The 13,395-nt window shown below is 45.2% G+C and overlaps 1 protein-coding gene across 1 annotated transcript in view; it reads left to right on the forward strand.

Moving 5' to 3' along the window:
- Window positions 1-9,553, forward strand: part of LOC142582939 (beta-1,3-galactosyltransferase 5-like) — a 30,136-nt gene extending 20,583 nt beyond the window's left edge. The window contains exon 3 of the mRNA XM_075693087.1: window positions 3,236-9,553. Coding sequence (XP_075549202.1) covers window positions 3,236-4,282 — 1,047 coding nt within the window. The 3' untranslated portion in view covers window positions 4,283-9,553. The remainder of the gene's footprint in view (window positions 1-3,235) is intronic.
- Window positions 9,554-13,395: the final 3,842 nt, after the last annotated feature.

The raw sequence follows: 13,395 nt of genomic DNA on the forward strand, positions 1-13,395 counted from the left end.
GAGACATATTGTTACATACCAGTGGTACTTGGATTATAACCGCGCATCATTTGCCCGGGAGTAGCCCTAAAATCATTTCTAGAGGCAGGAATCTGGTGTCAATTGCCTCTGATCACGACTTTTGTGTCATGCATGATGGTAGTCCTACGTACATGCGTGGCCTCAAGTACAGTAGTCGCCTCTATTTTACTTTAGTATCACTATGCTTCAGTTCACAAGTGCAGTGGTTTTTAGACATAGAAGCACATGGAAGTGACCTTATTCCGACTTACTTTCGGATAAGGGGGCTTAAGAATTCCTCCTCGTTGAATGCAGTACGAAGAATTGACTGGTCTAAATTTAATCTTCACCGTATTGCCTGGCAGTTGCATAGGGAAAGTAACGCAAAACATAATCCTTACACGCCTAGAATGGTATCTTGAACGCCACCATGTGTATCCTGATTCCAGCTTTTGGCAAGGTAGGTCATCTATAGGCAATGTCACTGACCTCACAACGTTTATACAACAACAAAAATACCTCAAGCACATATCAGTGGCGCTCTTTCTTGATATGAAATGGGTGTACGATAATGTCACGCATGAAGCGACCATCGAGTCATTAGAGGCTGTTGGAATCGGTGGTCGAATGTTTCAGTGGATCCGTGACTATTTGACGAGAAGGTCCTTTTTTGTGCAGACCAAAGATAGCCCGACTGCCAACTATACATACGGTGGCGCCCCACAAGGCGATAGTCTTGTGAGATAAACCGATTTCGATTGGCTAAATAGGCGATAGACTAATTTCAATTGTGCATATAATGAAGCTCCTGTACGGGAAAATTTGGGGCACGTCGATACGGTCCGTGCGGCAGCTGTACAGAACACTATTTCTGGCCTTTTTACAGTGCAGCTCGCCAATTTCGGCGAACACGTGCAACACAAATATTCACACCCTCGAATGCTTCCAAGACCAGGCTCTACGAACATGCCTTGGACTACCACGAGGCGGCAGAAAGTTAGGTGGGTGGATGAGATTAAGAAGTTTGCAGGGACAACATGGCCACAATTAGTACATGACCGGGGTAGTTGGAGAAGTATGGGAGAGGCCTTTGCCCTGCCGTGGGCATAACCAGGCTGATGATGATGACCACGATGCGCCTCGACTCATGCAACAATCATAATTGCTAGAGACTACTTGATGCCAACATGCATCACAGCTCGCAACCTCAGAGCACATATTCGACATCTGTGTCGCGTACCCAGTCACTATATTGTGTCTTTGCCAGCGCAAAGAGCGCAAGCCATATTTTACAAAGTTGTTGTGACACATTAAGGTTGCTTTCCGTCGGGCTTTACACCGGCAGCAAGACCACTGTTACCCCTGTGGTGCCTACCACTGCCACAAGTACACCTCACGATTCCATGAATTGCGAAGACCATCATTCCACAGTGACTGTATGACAGTTGATATTGTCATTACTGTACGAGGCATATGAACGAAGATAGCACATTTACACCAATACATCTGTCTCAGCCACCAGCTCCACAGGCGTTCTTATCATCCCAGCCTCACAAATCGCAATGAAGCTCAAAGTATCCCGCATAACGACCTCCACGGCAGCAGAACTTGCCGCCGTACATGCCGCTGTTATTACATCGCAGAACCAAAATTTCGAAAGTGGATCGTTTTTTGTGATTCCAAGGCAGCCCTTCAGAGTCTGCAGTCAGCCTCACAACGCAAGAGGCATGAGCAAGTGCTGTTTGAGACTCGAGAGGTTCTCCATCAAGCCCTCTTAAACGGGCATGGCATCATCTTCCAATGGCTTCCGGGGCACTGCGGCATGGTCGGTAATGACCTTGCTGATAATGCCGCCCGGTCAGCCCATAAAAACGTCCTGACAGTTCCTATATCCTTCTCAAAGACAGACGTTGCGAAGCATCTTCGTGTACTTGCTCAAACCACGACTGAAATTTCCTCGACCACCCCGTTTTTCTTAAACTATCATCTCCACCGGCGGGATCCTACATTGAAGTTGCAAATTACATCGTACTTCTACCGCCGTGATGCAACTTTACTGTACCGCTTTTGGTTAGGGGTGGCTTTTGCGAAAGTCCGCTCATTCCTTAGTGAAAGTTCCGACACACCTATCTATGACTCATGCAACTGTGAAGAGACGATCGAGCACGTGTTGTTAGTGTACTGTCTCAGGGCATAGAGATTTCAGTAGCTAAGAATAGACCTTTATGGATAGCATTTTTAGATATTTAGGAAGCTTAGGACAGCGCAGACAGGTAATGGTTATGGGATATTCTCAAGCACGATGCAATACAGGACGATTTCGTGACGTTCCTGATCGAGATATGCCTGGTGTTTCTTCGGAGACAGCCAAAAATTGCTGAAAATAGAGCGCTCAAGATAATTATTTTATTTTTTAGCAACCGTATTATCGTGAACGGAGCATTTCGGAAAACAAGTTATTTGTTGTGTTTTGTTGTCTCAATATTTAAGTAAAATAACAAATCTAATTAGCACCATTGCGTGGCTACTGACACTAGGATCGCATATCAGTTTTCCAATCGTGTGAAAAGTACTTCTCCTGGCCCCTGCGGCTATGTTACTTTCCCAGCAAGATTCATAGGAAACGTCCATTCCCCAGAAGCGCTGAGATTCAAAGTGGATGGAAGCATTAACTTCTCAGCAGTCGAGACAATCAAGATACTTTTACAGTATTGGTGGAAAAAAGGATGGAATAGGTTGTTAGAATCAAAGACGTTAGAACCATAACCAACACTACAAGATAAACAGATATTTTAATGAAGAAAGAAAGATTCAAGAAGGAGGTTGGCTAAGTGTTAGCTGCAACAGATGCAGCCAACCCTCATTAAGTAAAGCAGGTTAGGTCACCACTTTCCGGCCCCCTGTTTCAAAGGGGACTCCAATAAACATCATGATCATTTGCAAGCACAGAAACACAATATGCCTCGAATCTCTTTTACAACAAGCTGTATTCGCGGCGCCGCACGTGCGTTGTTCTAGTGCACGTTTCCCTAGTGCTTTCTATAAATACGGTTTTCAGTACTAAATCTTATACATCTTCGCCAAGTCTGTCGTAAGTCTGCAAATAATGCATCGGCTTGGGAAAGCCAATCTGCGACGAGCTATTGAGATCACAGTAACGTTTCAGCATTATGAATGATTTGGTCGACTCCTTCTCAGCTCCGTTTGAAATTACGTTCTTTTTTCTCTCTTCCAGGTGTTCCTCCTGCAACGACAAAGACGCCTCAGTGAAACTCTCATCAAAATAACGGCGGGTGCTGTAATTTTAACGCTGATTATATACATATTTCAACTTCCCACTCCACTCACTAGCGTACCTACATCAGACACGCCATTGCGATGGTTCCCAAGCACGACCGTCGCGAACAAGAGCCTCCATACGGAGCGGCGGTACAACAAACCAAACAAGTACCTCATCAACCCGCAGAATGTGTGCTTGCCCCACGTGCCCATAGACTACCTGTTTCTCGTCTTCTCAGCAGCAGGACATGCCGAAGCTCGCCAGGCTATCAGGCACACATGGGCTGGGGACGCGAAGAGGTCCTCGAGAAACAGGGTGCTTTTCCTCTTCGGCAAACCCAGCACCGCGAAGTTGCAGAGCGCCTTAGAGATCGAGTCACAGCGCTACGGAGATATTGTGCAAGAGAACTTCTGGGACGCCTACCGAAACCTATCGCTCAAAGCTGTAATGATGCTTCGGTGGGCAACGCTTCACTGTCCGCAGGCCAGATTTCTAGTCAAAATTGACGACGACTCTTTGCCGAACCTGAGCAACTTCTACATGGCTATGGATGGGAAATTTGAGGACTCCATCTACGGCGAGATCAGACATGGCTCCATTCCGCAACGCAACCGAAACAGCAAGTGGTACATCCCTTACGAAGACTTCCCCAAAGATGTGGCGCCAGACTTCATCACTGGCGGCATGTACGTTATAGGAGGTCGTGTGGTGGGTTTACTTTACAGAACTACCGGCCACGTCAAGCCTTTCCTCATGGAAGACATGTTTCTGACTGGAATGTGCGCCGAACGCGCTGGTGTCGCTAGAAGGCATCTGTTTGGAGCATACGATCCGAAGATGTTTTCGCCGTGCGACTCCAAAACAGCTATCTACGCCCACCCTGTGGCTGCCGGAGAGGTGAAGGACCTCCTGAACGCCACGAAGAGTTTGCAGTACAAATGCCACAGGCTCTTTTGGGGCATCTACGTTTGCTACTGCGGCACTTCGGACAGCTCGACATGATGAGAGGTGTACGCTACCGTCCTCTGGCACAAGCCCAATCTTTATGAGCCAAACACTTGCTGTAGCTTCTTAGGCTGTCCTAAATGTGCATCTCTGGGCAAAGTAGGCACAGTGAAACTAGAGCTATTTTTGTAGCCCCTCATAATGAATTATTGTGTGCGCTTCACAATGAGTGACGCCCGCATGACTTTCCGCGGTGTCACAGTGGTTATGACATGCCCGTATTGAGTAAAATGACGTGAATTCAACTCACGGCTTCGAAGGTCGCATTCCAATAGCGGCCGGGCACAGAAACATTTGTGGTTTCTGCGCCCGTGGCTGCAAATACGCAAAGGACAGAAAAAAAAACCTAGCACAGACCGCTTTCTAGATTAACGGCATCTTAACGCAATGACCATGTCCAAAAATTACTTTTTTCTTTCTAATCTATTCATTTCTTATCTTCCGCGATGCTTTTTTTATTTTACGTCATATAATTACATTACGTGGCCGATTCTGCCGAGGTGGGGCACTGCTTTTTGTGCGTATGACGAACGACATAAATAAATAAAAATGAAAGGAGTATTGCTTAAGTACGGTCGCGGGTACAGTTCACCACAATTGTGCATAAGCACTTTCTGTAATAGTACACGTTTAAACAATCAAACTACAACCTCCCTGCCTCCATCACGGCTATCACTGACAGTACCAACTTTACGAAAGTGTGCCACAATCGCATCATGTCTTCCCACTCCTCTCTATGATCTTGTGTGAGCCTTGAGAGTATTGCCAATACAAAAAAAAATAAAAACGTACCGACAGAAGGATCTTTATTGAAATGCAGAGAATTTTGGCGCCATATACTATGTAGGTAGCTGCACGTATTCTGCATAGGGAAGGGGAACGGGGCCAGAACGGCCCTAGGAGGAGAGGGCGCGAAAGGTAAAGAAAAAAAGCAAGAAAATGTATGATCATGGTATATACAGGCGAGATAAATGTGACGTTGTTTATGTAAACAGGCTAGAGCTTCGCATCTTCAAGGAATATAAAAATTTAAAGCTTTACGTTGCCTTGAAGGAGGCATAGGACCTAGTATTTTTTCTAGAGCTGACAGTGCTAAGGAAACAGAACCCATTTTACTGAAATAACACGTTCTCTGGTCCATGTCACCCGGACAGTCCGACATAGTGTGTTTCACACTTTCTTACGCGCCCGAGCTGCCAAAATATGGGCTGGTGGTCATCCAAAGGCGGCACAGGAAGCTCTTGGTGAACGCAGCGTTCAAACAAAGTCGCTGAAACGTTGTCCAAGTGCGACGGGGAAGCTGATGTAGAAGCCTTGTCTGTTCCGTGTGGAAAGCGATGTTAATGTGGAAACTCCGCAGACCATTCTTTTCAACGAGGGCGCATTTCGTTGCCATTGTTGATGCCTCGGACATTGTAAAATATATTTGCAGGTAATTTCTGAAAAGTATAGTCCTCTGAGGGCAGCTAGATCCACTTTTGCATCTCCGCATATGCAGCAGTGTCCTGAAATCGACTGTAATACGTCAATACGTTAGTGCGCAGCCATATGATGAATGGAACCAAAGTCTCGGAACACTAGATATTGGTTACCAGCTAAGAACTGTTTTAACTGCATACACTCCACACTGCATGGCCAGCAGCACCGTGCAGCTTGTCGAAATTTTCAAACTGTTTGCTTTTCTTTTCATTCACCTCTTGAGACTCGAGACAGTCTCACCCATGAGATCGCCAGATATGTTGACGAAACTAAGACTACCAAGGAATGTACATTTAAAAAACTTCACTTGTTTAAATGCAATTAACATTATTTGGAAACTTCGCCCAGCCTGCGGTGGGTTTTTCTGTTTGTCTGTACCTGACCTCTTTCACGCCAACTTCGGTCATTGGGCAGTCCGTGGTCTAATGGGTCGGGCTGCTGTGCCGGACTTAAAACCAACCATCGCATCAACTTGGGTCACTGGGCATGTCCCTCCCTTTAATGGACCTCTGTGGCTCCAACGTGGGACAGGCGCTACACGTGGACTTCGCTCCAGTGCCTCCAGATGGCACGCTGTGCTCAAAGGGAAGCACGAGAGATGAGCCCGGTCACTACGCGCCTCATACACGATGCGATGCGGCGGTCGCAAAGCGATGTGTCACTATATTACCTGAATGTTCATCGCGGAACTGCAGTCATTCTGAGATAGTTTCTGTCGGAATGTTATTCAAGGAGCCTGCGTCACATCGCAGCCTGTTCTAATTTTTTATGGCGTAAGCTGTAATGTGCTTATTAAAACAGCCGTTTCGGTTGGTGATAGTGCCCGTCGCCGCCGCCAGTGTCCGGTGTCCGTAGCAGCTAACACCGGGAATGAGAAAAAAAACTGTTTCCTCCCGGATCGAACCCAGGTCCGCTGTGTGGGAGTCATCTACTCCATCACTGAGCCACGCCAGCGCTTGCTACCATGCAGCGGATAAATGCCCTATAAACACATCCTAGTGCGCGAGGGTACAAATGATTAGAGTTACTGTATATTACTCACTCGGGGATCCAGATTTGGGCCTAAGTTCGCCATCTTGCAATCTACTTTCGTGCAGTGAAGCGACCTCTCGTTGACGCAGGGGTTACGTTGAAGGCCGTTCTCTCGACAATCTTATTTATTGCTACTTTCTTAGAGCGCTGCTCTCAGGTGCCCGTTCCTACGTTGACCGTCGGTGTAACCGAGCGAACGAGCACAGCGAAAGGTGAAAGAGCGATCTAAGTGTCCTATATCACGGGTACAGAAGACTAACGGCTCGGGTCTTATAACATGCGGCACGTCGCGCTACGTGATCAATTACTTTTCCTAATGCCTAATTGGAGGTTGAATCGCGTTGCGTGCTTCAAGTAGCGCATGGTATCAGTTTATTTCCGTCTATTGTAGCATATTTCAGAGAACGCACTTGGCGTCCGGTCTTGAGAAAGGAATCGGGAACAGTTCTTCTGAGTTGTCGAGAGCACTCTTCACTTCTTCGGCTTCAGTATTAAAGATTAGGTATGAGAAGTTTAGTCGTAGAAAGGGACAGCTATACCAAAACGCTTGTACACTTGTAGTACGCTTGTACTGAAGGTACGCATGTCAGTGCATATAGTTTCATACAAATACTAGAGGGAACTGTGGCGCTAGTTTCTGCGCGAGCGGCAAGCAGGACGGTTGAGACAGCACAGGAATGATGGGTAGTTCATGGATTTGTTTAAACTTCTGCCTTCTGGCTTTAAATGCCTTCGTGACATTGCAAAGTGATCAATTTTTAAAAAGGCCTGCGTTGTAAATTATTGAAGACAAATTAAAATTGTCTGGCAACAGGATTCGAGGACAGGACCTCCACCACAGAAGCCTGATATTGAACCCTTACGTGACGGATGCATACACAAGTGTAATTACTCAAGTTACCAGTGATTACGCGTGCTTGCAGAGCCTTATTAACCTCTGCATTAAAAAAATAGTAACTTGCTTTCAAATTTAGGCCAATTTAAGCCCTGATAAAGCGTAATCCACGAAGCCACAAGAGCGTCTGAACTCCCAAGCGCAAACATCAGACAGATCCATGTACTACCCATCCCTCTCATGATCGCTGAGCCATCACAGCGCCAGAGTTTCTTCTTGTAATTCTATGGAACTCATTGTTCCAGTGAACATGAGCCAGTTAAATGCTTCTCCTACTTTGATAATACAGAACACAAACCAAACAAAATATTTGTCATTAGAAAGCAGTCAAACAATTATACCACTGTAGGTTATGATGTGACTTAAGTTACCTCATTCCGTGGAGCGAGAGCAACAAAATGCCATGAATAAAATGTTTTTTGTCCCCCCTGGTGTTTTGACCAAATGTCGCGTCTGGCTCTTGCTTAAAATTTTATATTCCTAGGTGCTGAAGCTTTTCTTTGTGCGCACCGTACCCATATGTAAGCCGACACAACTTGTGCGGGTCCGCGCGTACCCGGCTTGCCTGAAACCACGCGCATTCCGCACAGATGGCGAATAGCAGGAAAAGTGCGGTGCGCCTAGCAACACAAAAGCCAAGCAGAAAAAAGTAAAACGCGCAAATGACATTTTCGAATAGCGCTAGACGTCGTCTGAAGCTCATTTATTTCCTTTATTTCAACAAACTGCAACCCCGAAGGGCTATCGATCGCAGGAGTGGGGAATACAATACGTGGAAAGCATAAAAAAAGCACTGAACACCGATGATTATTAATATCCAATATAAATTCATCGTCTGATAAAAATCTTGTGTAGCCAGACAGAGCATTTTACAATTCTATAGAACGGACAAAAAAAACAATTTATACGCATCAGTGTGATGATTAAAAGTTGACATATTCAACTCATGGTGATGCCTGGTGGTTGTGCGTCTAGCGGATGCGATGTATTTGCTAAGTATGGAAAATCGTGGGGAGTCAATTAGAGTATAAAGAAACGTCAAAGATTCAATGTGACGACGATATGAGAGACTGATAAGTTGAAAACTAAAAAGATGGAAACTGGGTGAAAAATACTTGTGAAAGCAACGATAAATGAAGCGTACAGCCTTCTTCTGGACATATTCGATTATGTTGATGTCAGATATTTTGTTGGGGTTCCATGCGACATAGTCATACTCCAGTATTTGACGAACCAGTGTTTTATAAGTGAGGAGTCGTGAGCTAAATAGGGCTGATCGTAATATGCGTTGCTAGTATAGCCTAACTTTGTAAGCGCACGGGTGCACATGACTTCGATGTGACGCGACCGAAAAAAGAATCCTGAGTTAATAGAAGACCTAGATATTTATACTGTGAAACATCTCCTAGAGGGCGGCCATTATACGAATAGGTAAACGGAGAAACGTTTGGTAAATGACATAGACACAGTTTTACGGAGGTTGACTTACATCTGCCAAGTCTCACACTATGATTGAAATGATGCAAATGAATCATTAAGGATAATGTGATGGTGAGGTGTTTTAATCGTATGATACAAAACACAATCATCTGCGTGCATGCGGATTTTAACAGGAATATTACTTGCCAGATCATTTATGAAAATAAAGAACAGAAGCGGACCTGATATTGAACCTTCATGTACGCCAGACGTTACAATACAAGTGGAAGATTGAGAAAACCTAAAGAGTACTTACTGAGACAGATTTGGATAAAGAAGAAGAAATCCGATGCCTAATGCTTGGTTGTTAAGAAGAACAGTGAGGTTTTTCAACACTTTGGAGTGTGACACTGTCTTTGAAACTCAATAAATTTGAAGCCTTTGAAAACTCAATAAATACTGCATCAATTTGATCTCTTTCATCGATGACCTGGATGATATCATGAGTGAATTCATTGAGCTGCGTTGTGGTGCTAAATCCATGTACAAAACCGGGTGGAGCATCAGATAAAACATTATTAGACTCTAGAAATTCAATGATGTGTTTGTAAATTACGTGTTCAAATATTTTACAAGAACGAGATGTGATAGAGGTGGGTCTGTAGTTTAGCGAGGACTGTTTCTTCCCAGATTTGAATAGTGAAAGAATTTTAGCCTTTTTCCAGGCAAAAGGGTTAACGGAGGTCGAGAGAGATTTCTGAATAACGGTTAAATATTGACTAGTGCATAAAGGGTATCTGAAGAGGAATACATTTTCTATACGTCGGGCTTCCTTCACAGCTCGTTTTTGGCTTCGATTGGTGTGGAGCAGGCGTTCGCAAACGGCTCAGTACTGTACACGGTCATGATTTTATTGCGCTTAGTGTTACACTGACGGCACTAATGGCGAACATAAGGAACAAAACGCGGACGTACGTGACGCAATACGTACGCTGCACAACGTACGTACGTCCGCGTTTTGTTCCTTATGTTCGACCATTAGTTCCGTCAGTGTAGCACTAAGCTCAATACAGTCATGAACGTCCACCAACTAGCTCAGTTCATTGCTGTACTGTATACGGCCATAGAAACAAAAACAGAAAAGTATAACCTTCGTACTAGCGATGTCTGCGTCGAAGAAATATGAAGCCGCGTGTTTTTTTTGAAATTTCGTTTCGCTAAACATCCTTTATATGAATGATATAGATGCTGGTCTATCTTACCATGTACGCCTGTTCGCAGGCGATTGTGTGATTTACCGCACTATTACTAATCAACAAGATTGTGCCATTTTTCAACATGAATTGAACAGCGTAGTTTAGTGGTGCAGCGCTTGGGGCGTGCATATGAATTTGCAAAAAAAAAACAGTGCCAATGTCGTTTACAAAAAGCGACCAGCCAACGATTACAAGTACTTCCTAAACACTATTGAGCTAATTTCCGTGTTCGAGTGCAGATACCTTGGCGTCATCTTTACCCCCAACTGATCATGGTATCGCCACGTTGAAAAAGTTACAGCCAAAATACAAGGTAAATATACCTGGTAGCGAAGCTTCCATAGGAGCCCATACGTTCAAAACATGGCGGTCCATCTGCGGTTCATGGGGCTTAGCGCCATCTGTATGTGGTGGGAACACTTCCGGCGGAAGAAAAAATAATGTGACGCCATGTCCGTTAAAAGCAGAAGTGACGTCAATTTGTTTTCGAAGGCGCGAAATTTGTTTTGTTGTCCTTCCTTTGGAGCTATATATTCAAATGCCCCGCCGTTCGACTTGATGGGCGTTCCGAGCTTTCAGCGTGGAAAGCGATGCAGGAAAAGGCCAGCCATACGGTTGTCAAAATCGCATCCCTGCACAGAACATACTTTCTTTGGAGGCCGACGAAAGCTTTAGGTGTAAAGTGCTCATCCTATTGTCGGATGCCAAGCCCGTCGGCCAGCGCAGTCGCACGAAAACAACTACACAATTATCTGGCGGTCGTAACTCACTACTTTTGATTGAACAGATTAAGAAGCGATGAAGCTACCCGCGCCACCAAATCCACACAAACTTCGACAAGCAAGAAAGCACAAACTGTGAGGGGGGCGTATTTCAACAGGTGACCTTTACGAGTGCGCCTTTCAGCCCATTTCAAGACGTGCATTGCATTGTGAGTGATAGTGGCGTCAACGGCCCCTCTAGCGATAGGCGCTGAAAAGAAATGCATTTATTAATAATAATAAAATTAAACTTATATTTTCTTAACTCGTCACGAATATATAAAATTGACTAGGAATTTTATTTTCGTTGAATGAATATAACTGTGTCTCATTTGAATTAAAAAACGCTTTTTTTTTCTTTCTCAATGTTTGTTCCCTCCAAACATAGTCGCGCTTCAATCGCTTCTCCCATAACCCCCCATGCTGATGTCGGTGACAATCTGTACTGAACCGCTTTTCGCCCGAAGCTTCGCGACCTATTTGAATCGACCTTGCAAAATATGCCGTCATTAGGTTTCCTTTGTCGAAATACCAAGCGGCCTCCTTCAGAAATTAAACTCCTACACTCTTAAAAAGTATACACCTTTTAGGGGTTATCTTGTCCCACTACAATAATCGTCATCTGCCTTGCTTGTGTTTCCTCTCTTCAAAACTCGGCGCTCGCTACTTTCCTGTCGAGAATGCTCTCATGCTGATAACGCGCATTCCGTTCGTGGCGTGGAAGTACCGGGCTCGCAGCGTTAAAGAAAGGAAATGTGGGCAAGACAGATGATGATTATCGTTGTGGGACAAAACAAGCCCCAAATGGTGTAAACTTTTTTAAGAGTGTAGTGTACATAACATATATTGGGTTCACACTTGATTACGCCTTTGCCGTATTGGATCGCTGACTCAAAAATGACATTCAGCGAATAGAAAGAGTGTGAAATTTAGGGGTTACGCAAGACAGCTCTGTATTGGCGGCGAGGAGTTACGGAGTCGCCATCTTTCGGAAGCGCCTCGCTGGCGTACTATGAGGGATCACGCGGAGCGCTCCTCATAGGTTTTGCTGTCAGCGCTCACTGAAAACACCACGCGGGAGCTCTCCTGGACATTTCTGTAAGTACTTTCGAAACGAGAGAAGTTTATTACTGTCTAAATAATAATCTTGGGCAAACTGAAAGTACAGAATCCTTTACAGACGCTATCTCTACCGAATACGTACAGTGAACGCCACTGCGCGCGGTCGCCGCGATGGAGCCTCCCGAACCGGCTTTTTGCGTGAAAGGTAGGCAAACGCTGAGAGCAAACTATGTGAAATATGTTCTTATAGTGTTTTTATAACTAAATGGAGCGTAATAGAATGAAGCCTGAATGCAGCGATCGCACAGGTTCGCAGCGACCGACTGCGCGTCTGCATGTTTGTCCGCACCCTGTTTCGCTTTCGCCGCGTGCGCGTTTTCGCACCATGCCATGAGCTTTAGACCGCAGAATATGAGCATTTGACAGTATACAAGCAACCATTGTTGCGTGGGCGCTATCAGAGGGTTCAAAAATAATTTCATTGTAGAGACTTCGACGCCTACGGGGACTGTGATGTGCCGTCGCGACGATTCAATCTTTTTTTTTTCTTCTATATTCCTGGACGTTTCAATATTATTTCTCGAGTAGCGTCGCACTGTATGTTTATCGGTGTTCTCAGTGTGCGATTTCCCGCTGCTTCTTTTTTGTAATCCAGCGCATTAATTCATAACGCAAACATGACCATATGCCATGCTTTTTTTTAATGTGCTTCTTACCGCTCCGTTTCCACTCCAGTGAACTTGCCAGTATATATAGCATCTAGAAGTTCATAGACCAAACCGTCATGGCATTAGTCGGGCAGCGGACTCGGGCGAGCGTCTCAGTGCGCGTTTTTCAAACATTACAGACCCGGCGCCGTAGCAGAAATCTTCCTCGCGTCTGCGCTTGCTGCATACCCGAGTTGTAGCCGATGACTGTTTGCCGGTTTTATGTTTCGCGAGTCAAGATTCACGCAGCTTCTTGTCGTACGACTACATGTGAAAAGGCTGACACAGAGCTTCGTTGCCTACGTCCGGCACTGCGGCACCGAGCAGTAGCCTACCACGTTGCGCGCCTTCAAAGGCAGCCACTACCTATTGTAGTGCTTTCAAGCGTTGTAAAGGAGACACTCGAAGCGGGAAAATCTCGCCACTAAATGAGGGACGCAGCGTACGAGGGAATTTAAACTCGTTTTCAGCTCGCTTCGGCGCTCCCGAAGCAGCCGAC

This window comes from Dermacentor variabilis, chromosome 5, assembly GCF_050947875.1.
Source record: "Dermacentor variabilis isolate Ectoservices chromosome 5, ASM5094787v1, whole genome shotgun sequence".
NCBI lineage: Eukaryota > Metazoa > Arthropoda > Arachnida > Ixodida > Ixodidae > Dermacentor > Dermacentor variabilis.